Here is a 19745-nt window from a genome sequence, read left to right as displayed (position 1 = left end):
TTGCAGTGGCAAGAAGCCTTGGAATACTCATTCTTATTCATTCATTCATTTATTCATTCTCATTAATAAAATTTAAAAATCTAGAGTGAACCAGAGGTGGTATTCACCTAATCCAGCACCCAGGAGGCAGAAGTAGGAGGACTGCTGTGAGATCAAGGACCACCTGGAATAGAGGTGAGACCCTGCCTCAAAAAAAAAAAAAAAAAAAAAAAAAAATCTCAGGCTGGAAGGATGGCTTACAAATTAAAGCACCTGCATACAAAGCCAAAGAACCAAGGTTCAATTCCCCAAGACCCACCCAGATGCACCAGGTGGCACATGTGCCTGGAGTTCATCTGCTAGAGGCCCTGGCGCACCAATTCTTTCTCTGTCAAATAACTAGCAACCTCTACCAGCCTTTCCCATTTCAGCTCCCTCCTGTCCCACAGCTCCTCGGAGCTCTCCAGAGTGGGGCTGGGCAGTATGGTGTCTTTCCCATGCAGCAGCCTCTGGACCTGGGCTTCAAGCACTGTTCTCACCTCCCACCGCAAGCACTCCAAGCATGCTGAGTGGATGCTGCTCAGACAAGACCCATCCACTCACTCCCAGGACCGACCCACTACCGTGCCCCAGGCATAGCTATGGCGCTAGGGCCACCCTGACCCACTGGGACAAAGCAGGGCTTACGGGATGAAATGGAGAGCCCAGAGGCAGGGTCACTTGTCCATGAGGGTGATCTGGGAAGGTCTTACCAGTACAGCAATCTAGGGGAAGAACATTCTAGAACTAAAGCTGAATGCCAGGACATGTGCAAGGGAAACTGAGGCTCATTGGGCAATTGCTGAGAGGGAGGATGGGAAGGAGGGGAGCAGCACAGCATGAGGGACCACTCGGGAGGTCTAGGGAAATAAGGGATGCTCTAAGAACTGAGATTTCCCTCTGCTCTGAGAAGCCACCAGGAGGTCAAAGCAGGGTGAGATAAGGCTGTCAAAAGGCTACTGCAGGGCTGGAGAGAAGGCTTAGCGGTTAAGCGCTTGCCTGTGAAGCCTAAGGACCCTGGTTCAAGGCTCGGTTCCCCAGGTCCCACGTTAGCCAGAGTCACAAGGGGGCGCACGTGTCTGGAGTTCGTTTGCAGAGGCTGGAGGCCCTGGTGTGCCCATTCTCTCTCTCTCCCTCTATCTGTCTTTCTCTCTGTGTCTGTCGCTCTCAAATAAATAAATAAAAAATATTTTAAAAAAAAAAAAAGGCTACTGCAACCACACAGGTGAGAATCAAGATGTGGAGATGGGTCACAGAACAGGCAGACAGAAGCATTTGGATCTGTTACCAACTTTTTATTTTATTGGATTTTCGAGGCAGGTGTCACTGCAGCTCAGGCTGACCTGGAACTCACACTATGTAGTTTCAGAGTGGCCTCAAACTCACTGCAATCCGAATTCACTGCAATCCTCCTACCTCTGCCTCCCAAGTGCTGGGATTTAACAACCACACCTGGCCTCTGTTACCAACTGTTAGGAGCCAAAGGATGTGCTAGTAAATTAGATGTGGGATAACAAAGAGAGTCAAGAGGCATGCCGACATCAAGGGTCTCTGCGCAGTTAGGACAGCCTAGTCCGCCTGCTGACAGGGCCTGGTGAGCACCAGCAAGCGCTTACTTGTGTGTCACTAGCCTAGTGTCCAGGGTCTAGGTAAATCAGCATGTGTGACAGGAGAGTGAAAGCCACAGAACAAAAACGGCTCCTAGCAGCCAGGCTTGGCGAAGCACACCTTTAATCCCAGCACTTGGGAGGCAGAGGTAGGAGGATCACCATGAGTTCGAGGCCACCCCGAGACTACATACTGAATTCCAGGTCAGCCTGAGCTGAAGTGAAACCCTACCTAGAAAAAAAAAACAAGACCACCACCATGAAAAAAGCTCCTAGCTACTCTGGGATTTGAGGGCTTTGGATGGAAGGGTCATGTGGGTTTACTAATGACCTCAAACTAAGAGAAGACGCTCACCACCTAAGAGTGTGGCCAGCTTTACCAACATCATGAACAACGCCCACACTCCTCCTACCATCAGTACGTCTTAAGGTTCTGCCAAGCCAAAAGGAAGACACTCCAGGCCACCTGCTACAGGAAGCTGGCCACCTTGACAATTTACCTGCTCCCTTTTAGGAAAGGCATGGTTAATCCCATAAATAGGTAATTACCTCAGTCTACCATAAACCATTTCTACTTGTGTGGGACTTTCTAACCCATCAACCTGGTCCTCAGAGCCTCCCAGCACCAGCCAGAAGCCCAGTTTGTGGAAGGACAAAAGAGGCCGGGTTAGCTGAGGAAGGCCACACTCATTTTAAACTTCATCACCATCCCAATCTTTTTTTCTTTAGGTTTTCCAAGGTAGGGTCTCACACTAGTTCAGGCTGACCTGGAATGCACTATGGAGTCTCAGGGTGGCCTCCAACTCTCAGCGATCCTCCTACCTCTGCCTCCAGAGCGCTGGGATGAAAGGCGTGCGCCACCACGCCTGTCACCATCCCAGTCTTCACAGCTACTCACCCACCCCTAGAGAGCCAGTGCCACCTTAACCCAATACCACAACTTGAACCCAGGCAAGGCAGCTAATGCTTTCTGCTGGTGACTTCCTTTGGGTCACCCTGGAGCAGCTAGGGAGGCTGGATGGAAGCTCTCAAGGCCCAGCACCTAATTACCCCTGAGTTTGTCTTAAACTTCACCAACAGGGGCACTCCTATCTGCCCAGCTCTCCATTTTAAAGACAGCTTTGTGGTTTGGGGTGCTGCTGCTCCTCCTCTCTGACCACCTCCAAGGAAGAGAAGGCTAGGTGCCCAGTAATAGCACAAAACGCTGACTAGACTCAGCTTAGGTCCCTGCGTAGACCAGGGGAGGGGGAGCGGACTCCACCCCAGGGGCAGTTCAGAGTTCAAGAGTGCTGGTGACTACTCCACCCACCCTCAAGAGCCAGCACCACCTCCCAACCGTTGGCAGGCACTCACTTCCCTGCTAGAGCCAAGCTCAGGCTCCCGATGGTCTGCTCCCTCCCCTGCAAGGGTGTCCTGTTTGTGTGCCCGCTTCAGAAGAGAAAGTGACTTGAGTCTGGAAGAAGAGCAAGTCTCCCAGGCTGGACCAGGGTTCACAGAACAGTGTGTGCAATGCACAACACAAGTCAATGACCACGATGCCTGTCTCTGGCAAGTTGGCAAGGTCAGTTTCCTTACTTGTCACCAAAAGAATTTTTTGTTTGGGGAGTTTCATTTGCTTGAAACAGGATCTTCCAACATAACATTGCCCAACAAACAATGCCGCTATCTTTCCGTCTATATGATCCCTGGTAAAAATTCATCTGAGCCAGGCGTGGTGGCACACACCTTTAATCCCAACACTTGACAGGCAGAGGTGGGAGGATTGCTGTGAGTTCAAGGCCACCCTGAGACTACATAATGAATTAATTCCAGGTCAGCCTAGACTAGAGTGATACCCTATGGGGGGGGCACCTGAGCTGGAGAAAGGTTTCGGCAGTTAAAGACACCTGTTTCAAAGCCTGAAGACCCAGGTAAAGCCAAGCACAAGGTGGTTCATGTGTCTGGAATTTGTTTGCACTGGTAGTAATCTCTGACATGACATGTACATATTCTTTCTCTCTCTCTAATAAATAAAAGTATTTTAAAGGAAAAAGAAACAACAAGCCTGGTGGCCCACACCTTTAGTCCCAGCACTTGAGGACTGAAGTAGGAGGATTGCTGTGAGCTCGAGACCAGCCTGGAGCTACAGAATGAGTTCCAGGTCAGCCTGGGCTAGCGTGAGACTCTACATGGAGAAGACAAAACAAAAGACATAATAATTAGGGCCTAGGGAGTTTGTTCAGTGGGTAAAGGGGCTTGCTTGAAAAGGCTGACGGTCCAGTTTCAATTCCTCAGTACCACGTAAAGCCAGCCTCACAAAGCCACAAAACAGCACCTGGAGTTCGTGTGCAGCAGGAGTTCCCAGTGTGCCCATTATCTCTCTCACAAATGAACAAATACTTTTAAATTAAATTACAACAACAACAAAAAAATCAGGCTGGAGAGATGGCTTAGCAATTAAGGCGCTTGCCTGCGAAGCCTAAGGACCCACGTTTACTGTTCAGACCCCACATAAGCCAGACACACAAGGTGACAAAGTTGCATATGTGCACAGGGTGGCTCACACATCACATGTCTGGAGTTCAAATGGAGTAGCTGGAGGCCCTGACATGCCAAGTCTCTCAAAAAAAAAAAACCAACAACAACATAGGGCTGGAGAAATGGCTTAGCGGTTAAGTGCTTGTTTGTGAAGCCTGAGGACCCTGGTTCAAGGCTCCATTCTCCAGGAACCATGTTTAGCCAGATGACTAGGGGGTGCACACATCTGGAGTTTGTTTGCAGTGGCTGGAGGCCCTTGCACACCCATTCTCTCTCTCCCTCTATCTGCCTCTTTCTGTCTGTTGCTCTCAAATAAAAAAAAAAAATTAAAAACCATAAAGACAGAAAAGGAAATGAGGTAACTGCTATCACAGTCAATTAATTTGTTCCAATCCCCATTTTCCCTGTAACCTGGTAGTTCAATCTACAGGTTCAGTTTGTGTTTGCTGGGGACTGTTTTCATAGTTCACTCCAACACACACTCCAAGCCATCAACCTTAGATCCTGAAGTACAGTCTCTCCAGCTTTCACAGCTTAGAAATGAGACAGGAATTACCAATGTAAAGACATGGACAGTAGCAAGGGAATGGAGCCAGTCTACATGTCCCTCAACGGATGAGCGCATAATGAAGATGTGGCACATTTATACAATGCAGTTCTATTCAGCAGTAAAGAAAAATGAAATTGCCTGGCACAGTGGTGCAGGCCTTTAATCCCAGCACTTGGGAGAAGTAGGAGGATCACTGTGAGTTCGAGGCTACCCTGAGACTACACAGTGAAAATTCCAGGTCAGCCTGAGCTAGAGTGAAACCCTACCTCAAAAAATAAATAAATAAAGGCCAGTAAGCTAGAAAGGGGACATAAAAGGAATAGAAAGGGAGAGGGGACTTAACAGGATGGTTGTATATATGTAAGTAGAAAAGATTAACGGGGTGGAAAGGCCTAAGTGAGGTCAGGGGGAGACAGAGTAAAGGTGGGGGGAGGGCTAATGAAGATATAAGTAAGTCATATGGAAACCTATTTTTTTGGACGATGGAACACCCAGAAGCCACAGACTGTTACTAGAAATTTTTCATTGCCAGGGATGGGATACTTTCCAGTGAATTGTTGACCCTGATGCCCCCAAAACATTACAGGCCATCATTGCCGAGGCTCCTGGTTTCCCACCAGGAATAGATGGTAATAGATGCTGAAGACTCCACACTTGGGCTGCAAGGTCACTGAGAAATCCTGCTGGAGCTGAGCTGGGAACCTCCTCCATGTAGACCAGCTGACAGAAAGCCGGAAAAAGCCATGCTGGGTGAGAGAGAAATCACCAGTGGTGATACTCAACAGTGGACACTGCAAGCCTTAAATGTGACCAACCAGGCCAAATGAGCCAATGGGTGCAACAGTAGCATGTGTGTTATGGGGGAAACCAACTGCTCACTCCTGCTGGTGTCTGGCTAAATGTAGATGCTATGCTCTCCAAACTGCCTGGTAAGCACTTCTCTTAATGTTCATACACATATAGTAATGTTACACTCACTTTAGGTTAGAGAAGCTTCTCTTTTCTGATGGCAGTGACCTTGGGACGACTCAGGAGGCACCATGTTGCTGAGCACTGCAGTATCTCTATCACACCTTCCAAGACTCAGGGTTCATTGTGGAAGAGGTGGCAGTAAGAATGTAAGAGCCAAAGGACTCACAAGGTGCTCCTCCAGACACAAAAGGCCTGGATATCCGTGACTTTGAGTGTCTGACACTACCTACACAAGACCATCATAATAGGAGGAAAAGATGATGACATCAAAATAAAAGACTGATTGAAGGGGGAGGGGATATAATGGAGAGTAGAGTTGCAAAGGGGAAAGTGAAGGGAGGAAGGGAATTGCCATGGCTTATTGTCTATAATTATGGAACTTGTCCATAAAAAAAAAAATAAATCAAAGTCAGGTGTGGTAGTGCACACCTTTAGTCCCAAAACTTGGGAGGCGGTGATAGGAAGATTGCTGTGAGTTCAAGGTCACCCTGAAACTACATAGTGAATTCCAGGTCAGCCTGAGCTAGACAAGAGTGAGACTCTACCTCGGGAAAACCAAATAAAAAATAAAGAAAAAGAAAAGGGGGGGAGTTGGTCTTTCTTTCTCCTTCCTTGCAAAAAAAAAATTAGAAAAGAAAGACAAGACAAGAAAAAAAAGCTGGGCGTGGTGGTGCATGCCTTTAATCACAGCACTTGGGAGGCAGAGGTAGGAGGATTGCCATGAGTCTGAGGCCACTCTGAGAGAACACTGAATTCCAGGTCAGCCTGAGCTAGAGCGAGACCCTACCTCGAAAAAATAAATAAAAAAAACAAGAAAAATATAGACATGGACAGACAGATTCATGGATGGATGGACAGACAAGACACACACACATACATTCTAGGCTGGAGAGGTGGCTCAACAATTAAAAGTACTTGTTTGCAAAGCCTTCTGGTCTAGGTTTGATTCCCAGTGCCCAACTGAGGCCAGATGCACAAACTGGCGCATGCACCTGGAGTTCAGGTGTTATGGCAGGATGCCTTAGGGTGACAATTCACTCTGTCTCTCTCAAGTAAATAAATAAAAATATTTTTAAAGGGCTGGAGAGATGACTCAGCAGTAAAAGGCTCTCGCCTGCAAAGCCCAATGGTCCAAATTTGATTTCCTAAGCCAAATGCACTAAGTGGCCCATGCATCTAGAATTAGTTTGCAGTGGCAGGAAGGCTTGGCATGCCCAGGGCTCTTTCTGTCTTTCAAATAAGTAACTAAAAATAAAATGTTGGGTTAGGTGTGGTGACACACACCTTTAATCCCATCACCTGTGAGGCAGAGGTAGGAGGATTGTAGTGAGTTCTAGGCCACCTTGAGACTACACAATGAATTCCAGGTCAGCCTGGGCTAGAGTGAGACCCTACCTTGAAAAAACAGAAAGTAAATAAATAGATAACCCTGTAGTCCAGACAACTGAAAGCTGGAAAAAGCTGCACTGTATGCAGTCTTATGGGAGACAGACTTCATCAGCGGTGAAAACAGTGGACGCTGGAAACCTCAAGTTTGGCCAGACAGGCCAAATGACTGAACGAGTACAACACTGGCATGTCTGCTCTAGGGGAAACTAACTGCTCTCTAATTGGAGGGAACGGGAGGGAATACGTGCCTGGTACTAATCAAAAGCCTATGGCAGGGGAGGTCATGAGCCTTAGGGATATAAAGCCTGCTCTTGCCTGGATAAATGCATTTATTACTCTCACCAAATTGCCCTGAAAGTACTACAGGGAATGTTCATACTCATATTAATGCTACTCTCACTTCTGGTTAAAGAAGTTTCTCTTTTCAGATGGTGATGACCACTGGGATGACCCAAAAAGCAACATAGTGACGAGAAGAGACAGAGGAGTGTCCAGCACTAAAACATCTCACACCCTCCAAGGCTCAGGGTCCATTGTGGAAGAAGTGGCAGAAAGAATATAAGAGCCAAAGGAAGGGTAGGACTCCTTACGTACACGGACAGAAGTTGGCCTTGATATCCAAGACTTCGCTGTGCCTAGCAATACCCACACAAGACCCTTACAACAGGAGAAAAAGATAATGACATCAAATTAAAAGAGAGACTAATGGAGAGAGGGAGGGGATATGACGGAGAGCAGTTGTAAAGGGGAACCAGGGTTTGTTGTCTGTAAGTACAGAAACTGTCTGTCTGTCTGTCTATCTATCTATCTATGGTGGGTCGGTAGGTCGGTCTGTTTATCTATCTATCGTCAATAAAATGTTGGGGCTGGAGAGATGGCTCATTGGTTAAGAAGCACAAAGTGTGGGCTGGAGAAATGGCTTAGCGGTTAAGTGCTGGCCTATGAAGCTTAAGAACGCCGGATGGAAGCTTGACTAGCCAGATGCACAAGGCGGCGCACGTGTCCGGAATTCGTTTTCAGTGGCTGGAGGCCCTGGCGCGCCCATTCTCTCCCTCTCTATCAGCCTCTTTCTCTCTGTCAGTTGCTCTCAAATAAATAAATAAAAATAACAGCCAGGCGTGGTGGCGCGTGCCTTTAATCCCAGCATTTGGGAAGCACAGGTAGGAGGATTGCCATGAGTTCAAGGCCACCCTGAGACTCCATAGTAAATTCCAGGTCAGCCTGGGCTAGAGTGAGACCCTACACCTCGAAACGGAACAAAACAAAACAAGAAGCACAACGTGGCACCACATGTGTCAGGAGGTCTTTGAGGTGGCTGGAGGCCCTGGAGCACCCATTCATTCTTATTCTCTCCTGCACCCCCCCCCTTGCAAAAAGTAAAATATTAAAAAAAAAATGTTGGGCTGGAAGAATAGCTTAGCAGATGAGGTGCTTGCCTGCAAAGGCAAAGGACCCAGGTTTGATTCCCCAGGACCCACATAAAACCAGATGACACATGCGTCTGGAGCTTGTTTGCAGTGGCTAGAGGTCCTAGCATGCCTATTCTCTCTCTAATAAATAAACAACAAAAAAACACCTATTTTTTGGTTTTTCAAGGTAGGGACTCATCCTAGTCCAGATTGATCTGGAATTCACTATATAGTCTCAGGGTAGCCTTGAACTCATGGCCATCTTCTTACCGCTGCCTCCCTAGTGGTGGGATTAAAGGTGTGCAACCACCACACCCAGCTTAAGTAAGTACTCAAATAAATACTAAATTTTTTAATAATTAACTTTTTAAAAATACTTTATTTATTTGAGAGAGTTGGAGAAAGGAAGAGGCAGATAGAGAAGGAGAATGGGCATGCCAGCGCCTCTAGCCACTCCAAGGGAAAGCCAGATGCATGCAACACTTTGTGCATCTGGCTTATGTGGGTCCTGGGGAATCGAACCTGGGCCCTGATGCTTCACAGACAAGCACCTTAACCACTAAACCATTTCTCCAGCCCAATAATTAAATTATTAATAAGTAATATAAATTTTTTTTAAATGAGATGGAGACAGGCATGGTGGCGCACACCTTTAATCCCAACACTGGGGAGGCAGAGTTAGAAGGTTTGTGGTGAGTCTGGGGCCACCGTGATATCACTCAGTGAATTCCAGGTTAGCCCATGTAACCCCAGATGTACAAGGTGGCACATGCATCTGGAGTTTGTTTGCAGTAAGTAGTTAGAGGCTCCGACAAGCCCATTCTCTATCTACCTCAGCCTCTCGTAGTAATTTTTTAAAAAATGTGCCCCTCTGCCAGGCCTCCTTTTAAGGCTCAGAATCGTTCTTTTATTTTCTGAGGCATGGTCAATACTACTCAGTACCACAGGCTGGCCCTGAGCGCTCAGCAGTCTTTTTGCCCTGGCCTCCCCAGCACTGTGATCAGGGTCATCAGTCACTGTACCCAGAGCACAGGTCCTTTCTTCATGCAGTGCAGAGAGATGATGTATGAAAAGAAAAGACATGCATTCCCTAACCTCCTGAATCACCAGACTCCATCATTTACGATGTCTTCACAAGGCTCGCTCACAATGACCCCATGAGGCAGGTACATCATAAATTAATCCGTTACACACGGGGAAGGCGAGACACTGGGTTAAGTAACTCGAGAGGCAGGTGCACCGCAGCACAGTGGAAGTCCTAGTAGCATTTAAGCCCTTCAGTTTGAGCGCAGCACCTATTCCATTTACCAGTTCTTGCTTTCACTCAGCATAGATTTTGGAAGGGGTGTGGCCAAATAAGTAGGAAAAAAATTAAACAGTTCCTGAATACCATGCACATTCCCATTTGCAAATATCATGCACAATACAATACCCAACGTCCAAAATGACAAAATGCGAATCTCGAAACTTGTAGCTACAAATCTAAACCTAGATCACCTGTGATCTTAACAACAGGAACAGACAGAAGAAATCAGGAGTTCAGGAACAGCCTGGACTACATGAGCAATCTGAAGCCAGCCTGGATCATCACATGAGACTGTCTCAAAACAAAACAAAACAAAAAAAAAAAAAACCAGTCAAACCTAGGATTTGGAAACTTAAAACTGGAATAGAGAACTCCACAAGAAAGGAAAGAGATCATAAAACATATTTTATTACTAGTTACTGCTTGTGTCCCTTAAGAACTAAAACACCATCATCCGAGCCAAAAGAAGGGCTAAAAATAGGCATGTGCAGTGAGCTTTGGAAAGCTTTTAGCTTGCTTATGAGACACTCATTTCTGTGGACTCCCAAAAACATATGCATCACAGAACACAGAAATTCCCAAGACCACACAGCCACTCCACGAGTGTCACATTTAAATCTGTCCAGGCTGCAAATAAAACCAGGGCTGGAAAAGGTCCTAGAGATCCATGTTTGGCTCCTGAGATAAGGCCACCACCTAGCTTTACCAGACAGATGACTCAATCACAGAATTCACTCTCAAAAGCCCTAATAGCAGACTCAAACCCAGAAGCCACTGGATTAATTCAATTAGTTTGCCAAAGACTACCCCAGAGATTCCAAACCTCTCTCTTTTGCCTTAGGATACTAGAAAAAGGACAGACGTGGTGATGCGAGACTTCAAGCCCAGCACTCAGGAGGCCGAGGTAGGAGGATTGTGGGACTGGAGTGAGTTCCAGGTCAGCCTGGGCTGCAATGAGACCCTACGGGGGGGGGGGGGGGGATTCCAGAAAAACAGGGGCAGAGCAAATTTTGCTTTGGGCACTCTACAGCATGTGAGCTTAACCCACTAGGTTAAGTTAAGCCAGCCAAGCTGTCTTCCCACGATCAATTCCCCAAGTGACGCAAGCTATCAAGGGCCCCTGGCTTTACACAAAATGCCAGCTCAGGCACCCAAATCTGCCTGATGTCATGGCTGATTTAAAACCCACAGGGCAGGTTCGCCATCAGCCAGGCGGCAGCGGCCAGGGCGAGAAGCCCCATTTAAACTTCTGAGGAGCGCTCCTTCTGGAGATGATTACACCTCTGAGTTTAAAGAGGGGCAGGACCAAAGAGCGTCTTAAAGTTGTTTTCCCTTACTCTGTGGGTGGATAGCAGGGATCTGAAAGAAAATGGAGGTTTCGGCACTGCCCCTTGCATAAGAGGTTTCTGGAAGGGGAGGAGGAGGGGAAGAGGGCGAAAGGAAGAGAAACACACGGCACTGAGGCACTACAGCACACCCCACATGTTTCCTCCTCCCCCGAATGAAGCAACCTGAAATGAAATTAAAACGGCAGCAGCACGCTGCTTTCAGGAGCCGGCTAGGTTCCCCAGGGCTGGGCGTAGGTCTTCCACTGCGGAATGCGAACGTATCCAGGTCCCTTCAGCTTTCCCCGGGTGGACGGTGGAAAGCAGCAGCAGGAGGAGCTCCGGAGAAGCACCGAGGCCCCAAGCCATGAAAAAGCACCCCCAAAAAGCCCAGGAGCCGAGACGCCCCGGGTCCCTTCGGCCCCCCCCCCCACCGCCGCCCCCGCCCGGAGCACGGCCTGGCCGTGGCCCGCAGGAGAGGCCCAGGGTGACTCCACGTTCTGCGGCCCCGGGTCGGCGATCGCCCTCTCCCCGCCACCACAACCGGCACGCCAGGGGCCGAGCCAGACCCGCTCGAAACCCGGAGAGCCTCCCGGGGCCGCGGGGAGGCCGCAGGGGGCGCCCACACGCACGCACGGACGCACGCACCGGCCCTCCGCCGCCGCCCGCGCCGAAACCTAGGCCAGGCCGCCGCGAGCAGCCCGCGGGCCGCATGGCGCCCAACTGTCACCGCCCGCCCGCCCGGCGCGGCCACTCCCTCCCCCGCGCACACGCCCCTCGGGCCGCCGCATGCCCCTCACCCGCTCACGTTTTCCGCCAGCAGGCCTCAACACCGAGCCGGCTCCGCGCTTCCAGGAGAAAAGACCGGGGCGGGGAGGGAGGAGGAGAACAGGGGGGAAAAGGAGCCCCGAATCCCTCCAAAAGACACACACCCTCGAGTGACGCGCCGGGGTCTCCAGCCGTCGCCGCCGAGCTCCCCGCCACCGGCCCGACGTCTCCAAATGGCGACCGTACCGTACTCGAGGACGAAACTTGCTTAACTTTACATGCCGAGCCCGCCCGCGCGGTCGGCGGCTCAACTCCTGCCCACTGACAGATGCTCAATAAAGACACACAAGGCCCCCGGGGGGGACCGGCGAGCACGCGTGGGGACAGGCCCGGCGCGACCCGGGGGGCCGCCTGGGCGCACACGCTCGTGCGGCCGCGGTCCCTCGCCGGCCGGCGACGAGTAGGCCCGAGGCACGCCGGTTTGCACCCACCGCGGCGGCCCAGGCCGGGCCCTCGGGCAGCTCCCGGGACAGCGCCGCGGGCCGGACGCTACGGCGACCTCGAACCGGCCAAGCCGCCGGCCAGAGGAGGGGAAAAAAAAAAACACCCGAGTCACCGCGACCGGCGGCCGCTTGGGGGGAGGGGACGCCCGTGTCCCCGGAAGCAGCCCCCGGGGAAAGAGGAGGAAAAAAAAAAAAAGCCGACGGGGACACCCACCTGGTGGCGACTGTCCATTCACGGTGGCCAGGGCCGGCGGCAGCGCGTTCTTCGTCCACGGGTTCACCTTCGGCGGAGGGGCTTCCACGAAGTCTCGGCGCCCGCTGCCCGACGCTCCTCCGCCCGCGCCCGGTTCGCAGCAGCCGCCGCCGCCGCCGCCCTCCTCTCCGTCGCTCCCGGCCGGGCCCTCGGCGCCGGGCAGCGGCTGCGTGTGCGGCGGCCGCGGGCTCTCGCGCTCCGGCGGCCCGGCGCCCTCCCGGTGCGGCTTAACGCAGCAGGGCCGAGCTCTCCGGGAGCCGCCGTCCGGCTCCCCCCCGCCGCTACCGCCGCCTCCGGCGTCGTTCGGGACCGGCTCGCCCTTGCCTTCGGGAGCCAGCGGCGGCTTCTTCCTCACCAGGCCGCCGTGCTCCTCGGCCTGCAAGAGCGGGGCGCCCCCCGGCAGCAGCGGCTCCACCTGAGTGGCCATCTGCGCGCCCGCCCACCCCGGAGAAGCCGGGCGCGCCGGAGGCGGACTCCCCCCGCCTCGAACTCGGCTCGCAGGGCGTCCGCGACGCCTCCCTCCGGGGCGCTGGGCCCCCGGCCCCCGCCGACAGAAGCCTCGGGGCTCAGGCTAGGCGCGGCCCCCTCCCCACCACGGCGCGCTCGGATGCAGTCGCCGTGGATGCGAGGCCCAATGGCGGGGCGGGGGGGGTGGAGGAGGAGGAGGAAGGCGCCCCACTCTGCGGTCCAGGCCTCCTCGGCGCGCGTCCCCCCCCCGCCCGATCCTCGCCCGGCGCCCCCCACTCCAAGCCCCGCAGGCTGCTCTCTTCGGTCCCTCCCTCCCCCCCCGCCCCCGGGGCGGCCCGGGCTTCCCAGCTCGGGGGGCTGCAGCAATATGGACGGACGGACGGACGGGGGAGAGGCGCGGCGAGCGGAGCAGACCACGCGATCCGCGGCAGGCGGCGGGCGGGCGCGCGCCTCGCGACGCGGCGCGCGAGGGGAGGGGAGGGGCGGAGGGCGCGGCGGGGACGCGCCCGCCGGGGCCAGCCTTTGGCGACCGGGCGGCGGGCGGGCTGGAGGCGGCGGGCACGCGCACGCACGCACGCACGGTCGTGCTCGTGGTCCCGCCCCCCCTCCTCCTCCGGACCCCGCCCCTCGCCTCCGATTCCTCCAGCGCCCGGCCAGCTGGGGGTGGGGATGTCGCTGCGACCGGACGGGGGCGAGCACGTGCCTGATGCAACTCGGCCTGGGGAGGGCGGCGAGGGGGGAGGTGCCTTAAAGGGCCAGCGCCCGCCCGCGGCCGCAGGTGGAGCACATGGGACTCGGCCATGCGGCCCGCTGGGCCTGCTCACGCTCCTCGTTTTGCTTGCTGGGTTGCGGGGAAGGTGGTTCCCGGATCGCACCGGACTCCCAAAATGCAGAGTTAGGGTTCTTCACCCGCCGACCTTCGGCCTGTGCCAGGCCGAGTCTAGTCTCCTCCAGGCCGCGCCCGGGTGACCTTGGCCAAGCCGCTCTCGCCTCACCTTCGCGGGCGGCGCCCCGCTCCTCCCCTCGGGGCCGGGACACTGCCCCTGGGAAGGGATCGGCTCGGGTGGCCGGCCTGGACATTGCGGTCTTACCCACCCTTGGGACAGCGAGGACCTCCGAAGTGGAGACGGGGAACTTCCCAAAGCGCCCACCCCACCTAGCCCCCACCCCCCGCCAGACTAAGTATTTATGGGCAGGAAATGTCTTTTTTTTTTTTTTTTTCAGGTGGATTTTGTATTTTCTAAAGAATTGTTTGGGTGGAGTTGCCCTAGCATTTGATTGGGACTCGAGATCTGAGATTTGATCCCAACCCAGTCCCTGCCCTTTACCAAGTCTGCAGCCGTCAGTTTCAACTCCCTGAGCCTGCATTTTCCCATTGTAAAATGAAGGGACCGTGTATTATTTCAAACTTTACTGTGCATTTAGTTCATTAAATACTTGCGGGGCGGGAGCAGGCATGGTAGCGCATGCCTTTAATCCCAGCACTTGGGAGGCAACAGTTGTAGAAGGATCACTGAGTTCGAGGTCAACCTGGGCTAGAACGAGACCCTACCTTGAAATATCAAGTATTTTCTGACGTTGATAACAGGTTTGTCAATAGGGACACTAACAAGTCCCTATCCTTCCGGAATCCAAATCCTAAAAGTATGAAAAGGGACTGTAAACGGGATCCTGAAACGCGGTTATCTATGAAGACAATAATCCTTGATATAATGAATCTAGATTGACTAGTTTAGTTTGAATGAGAACAGATTTCCTTCATCTAAGATCGCAAGGGCTGGGATTCCATCTAGAAATCTTCCAGAATCTTAAGACTCCCCCCCCCCCCCTGCGGCGCTGGCACACCTGCCTCAGGTGTCCTGCACTTCACTGGAACAGCCTTAGCCTCTGACTGGTTGTGGTCCCCTGGAGATACAGCAGCCTGCAATATTGACCATATCCTATGCCGGGACTAGACGGGCACCAGGTCTACAGGAACTAAGTTTATATAGATGAGCCTTGGTAGGCTGAGCTGTGGAAGTGCTGGGACAAGTACTGACGGCCATCTGATGTCCAGCACTACTCAACTGGCCTCCAGCCTCCTGCAGCTCTCCACACGTACCTGAGCCCCCTTCCTCCTGGAGGAAAAATGGGGGTAATAAGGATTCAGGGAGGAGGTTATTGGGAGTGCTTTGCGGATGGGATGCACTGCGGCTGTTTCAGGAGGTGCAGAGGGAGCATACGGTTGAAGGATGGCCCAGGAATGTAAGCAGGCTTCTGCATAATTACACTCAACACCCTTAATCCAAAGACAAATCGTTGTACATTGTCACTGGAGTGGACTTTTACTCTTCAATAAATATTTCCTGGAGATAATATTCACACTACCCTCTTCAGGTTTTGCTGTTATTGACGGTTGGCATTGTTTCAGGACACAATTGTCATGGGTGGCCACCTTTTATTTGTTTGGTGACCTTCCTACAGCTAAGATAACAGGCCTGCACCACCACACCTGGGTTATGCAGCACTGGGGATGGAAATCAGGGCTTTGTGCTATGTCCTCAGTCCTGTTTGTTTATTTTCAATATTACTGAGCCCAAGCTGTTTTCCAGTTTACTAGGTAGACAAGTTAGACCTTGAACTCCTGATCTTCCTGTCTCCACCTCCCAAATTCTGAGATTACAGACTTGCAACACAGTACCTGGCTGTTGGTCAGTTTTTTGTATGACAGTTTTTCCGTAACTAGAAACTGAGGACAGTTATACCCTCCTACAACTGGTAAACATACCAGGGTGCTGTGTGTTCAAGTAAGCGACTTATCTGTCCAGCAGTCAGAGTTAAGAGCCCAACAGTGGTGGCCAGCTTCTGCTTTGTAGGAACTTCAGGGGCCCTGGAATCCCAAGCCCAGGGCCCTACCCATAACCAGGAAGGGCCACTATGGGCCCAAAGAAACAAAGACTCTATGCGACTGTATCTGTAACTAGAGGTTGTTAGGGCTTCAAAAATAACATGCAAGGCTGAGCATGGTAGCGCACACCTTTAATCCCAGAGCTGTGAGTTCTGGGCCACCCTGAGACCATAGTGAATTCCAGGTCAGCCTGGATTAGAGTGAGACCCTACCTCAAAAAATATACATATTTTTAAAAATTAGACCAAGCATGGTGGCTCATGCCTTTAATCCCAGCACTTGGGAGGCCAAGGAAGGAGGATGATGAGTTAGAGGCCACCTTGACACTACAGAGTAAATTCCAGGTCAGCCTGGGCTACAGTGAAACCCTACCTTGCAAACCCAAAATAGGGCTGGCAGGATGGCTCAGCTGTTAAGGCACCTGCCTGCAGTACCTAATGAGTGGGGTTCAGTTTCCCCAGTCCCCATGAACAGCCAGACACACAAAGTGACCCATGCATCTGGAGTTCATTTGTAGCAGCTGGAATCTCTGACATGCCCATTATGCCTGTCTCTCACTCTCTTCTTCTCTCTCTTTCTCTCTGTGTGCTTGCAAATAATTAAATAAATAAAAACTTTGTTTTGTTTTGTTTTTCCAGGTAGGGTCTCACTGTAGCCCAGGCTGACCTGGAATTCACTAGGTAGTGGCCTGGAACTGACGGCGATCTTCCTACCTCTGCCTCCAGAGTGCTGGCATGCACCACCATACCAGGCTTAAATAAAAAATATTTTTAATTAAAATTTAAAAAATTTTAATGACTTATTTGGGGTGGTAGAGATGGCTCAGTGGTGAAGGGTGCTTACTTACAAAGCCTGCCAGCCCAGGTTTTATACCCCAGTACCCATATAAAGCCAGATGCACAAAGTGGTACATGCATCTAGAGTTCATTTGCAGTGGCAAGAGATGCTATTGCACCCATTCTCTCTGCTCATGTGTGTGTGTTGTTGTTTTCTGTTTTCAAGGTAGAGTCTCACTCTAACCCAGGCTGATCTTGAACTCACTCTGGAGTCCCAGGCTGGCCTTGAACTCAAAGCAATCCTCCTACCAAGGTGTGCGCTACCACACACGGCTCACAAAAAGGGAGATGGCTAAAGGAATGGCTCAGTGGGTAAAAGCACTTGCAGCATAAGCCTGATAACCTGAGTTCAGATTCCACAGAACCCACATAAAGCAGCACGTGGTAGCACAGTAACATCTGTAATTGCAATGTGAATAAACTGAGGTACACGGTAGGGAGAGACAGGACAACCCCGGAAGTCTAAGGCCACGAGAGAGACCATGCCTCATACAGCAGCAGAGGCAAAGACCTGCATCCGAAGCTCACAAACAATATGTAAATAAATGAAAAAAAAAAAAATTCTAGGGCTGGAGAGATGGCTTAATGGTTAAGGCACTTGCCTGCAAAGTCAAAGGACCCAGGTTCAGTTCCCCAGGACCAACACATAATCCAGATACATAAGTTGGCGCATGCATCTGGAGTTTGTTTGCAGAGGCTGGAGGCCCTGGTATGCCCATTTTCTCCCTCTCTCTGCCTCTTTTTCTCTCTTTCAAATAAATAAATTTAATATACATATTTTAAGAGCCAGGTGTGGTGGAGCATGGCTTTAATCCCAGCCCTCAGGAGGCAGAGGTAGGAGGATCACTAAGAGCAGGAGGCCAGCTGAGACTACATACTGACTCCTGGATCAGCCTGGGCTAGAGAGACCCTACCTTGAGAAACCAAAAAGAAAAAAAAAGGGGGGTGGAGGGCTGGAAAGATGGTTTATAGATTTAAGGTACTTTCTTGCAAAGCCTATCATCCAAACCACTCATGTAAAGCCAGACCCAAAAAGAGGGCTGAAGAGATGGCTTAGCGGTTAAGCGCTTGCCTGTGAAGCCTAAGGACCCCGGTTCAAGGCTCGGTTCCCCAAGTCCCACGTTAGCCAGATGCACAAGGGGTCGCACGTGTCTGGAGTTTGTTTGCAGTGGCTGGAAGCCCTGGCGCGCCCATTCTCTCTCTCTCCCTCTATCTGTCTTTGTCCCTGTGTCTGTCACTCTCAAATAAATAAATAATGAACAACAACAACAAAAAAAGCCAGACTCAAAAAGGGGTGCAAGTGTCTGGCATTCATGTATAGGGGCAAGAACACACACACACACACACAACACATATGTACAAATAATTTTTAAAATAATAGCTAATCTTGTTGAATACCTATTATTTTCTTTCTTTTCTTTTTTTTTTTTTTTGGTTTTTCGAGGTAGGGTCTCACTCTGGTCCAGGCTGACCTGGAATTAACTCTGTAGTCTCAGGGTGGCCTTGAAATCACAGCGATCCTCCTACCTCTGCCTCCCGAGTGCTGGGATTAAAGGCGTGCGCCACCACGCCCAGCTTAAAAATAGCTATTATTTTCTAGGTTCTGTGAAAAAAATATTTGACATCGGGCCAGGCGTGGTGGGTCATGCTTTTAATCCCGCCACTCTAGGGAGGCAGAGGTAGGAGGAACACTATGAGTTTGAGGCCACCCTAAGACTACATAGTAAATTCCAGGTCAGCCAGGACTAAGTGAAACCCTACCTCAAAAAACCAAAACAAACACACAAAAAATACTTGATACCATTACCTTATCTAATCCTCATTCCACATAATTAGTTCCTTATTCATTCTTTACTCAAATATCAAATGAACCTCTCTCTCCTAGGAACAAGGACAAGAAAGTAAGGCAGGACAGAATCATGGCAGCTAAGTGTCAGAATGGGGTTTTCAGGGCAATCTAAGAAGACCCTGGATCCTGCTGTTACCACACCACACCCCGTCATTGCCATGTTTATGGGTATTTATGAAGAATCCGTCAAATGTACAGACTTTGACACATGCTAAAATTATTGAATACTCTCTCTCAAAATATATTGAGTAAAAAGAATTCAGCAATTAAGCTTGGGCCAGGAAAAGAGGTTAGATAAAACATGATTTTTTTTTTCAGCTGGGGATAATGGCTCATGCCTATAATCTCAGCATTTGGGAGGCTAAAGTAGGAGGATAGCTAAAATTCAAGACCAGCCTGGGCCCCAGGGTGACCTCCAGGCCAGCCAGAGACTGAGTGAATTCCAGATCAGCCACGGCTAGAGGAGATCCTATCTCGAGAAACAATAAATAAATAAATAAATAAAATAAAGTAAAGATGGGCTGGAGAGATGGCTCAGAGGTTAAGGCCTTTGCTTACAAAGGCTGATGGCCCAGGCTTGGCACATGTTTCTAGAGTTCATTTGCAGTGGCAGGCCTTGGCTCACCCATTCTCTATCTCTCTCCATCTTTTTTTTTTTTTTTTAATTTTTCGAGGTAGGGTCTCACTCTAGCCCAGTCTGACCTGGAATTCACTATGGAGTCTCAGGGTGGCATCGGACTCACGGCGATCCTCCTACCTCTGCCTCCCGAGTGCTGGGGTTAAAGGCGTGCGCCACCACGCCCAGCTTTCTTTCTTTCTTTCTTTTTTACTTCCCACGTTTTTCAAGGTGGGGTCTCGCTGTAGCTCAGGCTGACCTGGAATTCATATGCAGTCTCAGGGTGGCCTCGAACTCATGACGATCCTCTTACCTCTGCCTCCCTAGTGCTGATTAAAAGCTTTATTTAAAGCGGCACATGCCTCTGAAGTTGCAGTGGAAGAAGGCCAGGGCACGCCCTCTCCCTCTTCCTCTCAAATAAATAAATAAATAGTTTTAAAATAAAATAAAATTAATATTATAGCCAGGTATG

General features: G+C 50.9%; 1 protein-coding gene across 1 annotated transcript in view; it reads right to left on the bottom strand.

Annotated features, from left to right (window-relative positions):
* The window catches only part of Larp1 (La ribonucleoprotein 1, translational regulator), a 60707-nt gene extending 47648 nt beyond the window's left edge, over positions 1 to 13059 (bottom strand). Inside the window, 1 exon segment of the mRNA XM_045151812.1 lies at positions 12579 to 13059. Within this exon segment, the coding sequence (XP_045007747.1) occupies positions 12579 to 13044 (466 nt within the window). The 5' untranslated portion in view covers positions 13045 to 13059.
* Between the last annotated feature and the right edge of the window lie 6686 nt (positions 13060 to 19745).

This window comes from Jaculus jaculus, chromosome 6 (assembly GCF_020740685.1).
Source record: "Jaculus jaculus isolate mJacJac1 chromosome 6, mJacJac1.mat.Y.cur, whole genome shotgun sequence".
Lineage (NCBI taxonomy): Eukaryota > Metazoa > Chordata > Mammalia > Rodentia > Dipodidae > Jaculus > Jaculus jaculus.
The sequence above is the reverse complement of the archived record's forward strand: the minus strand, read 5'-3'. Positions and strand labels throughout refer to the sequence as shown.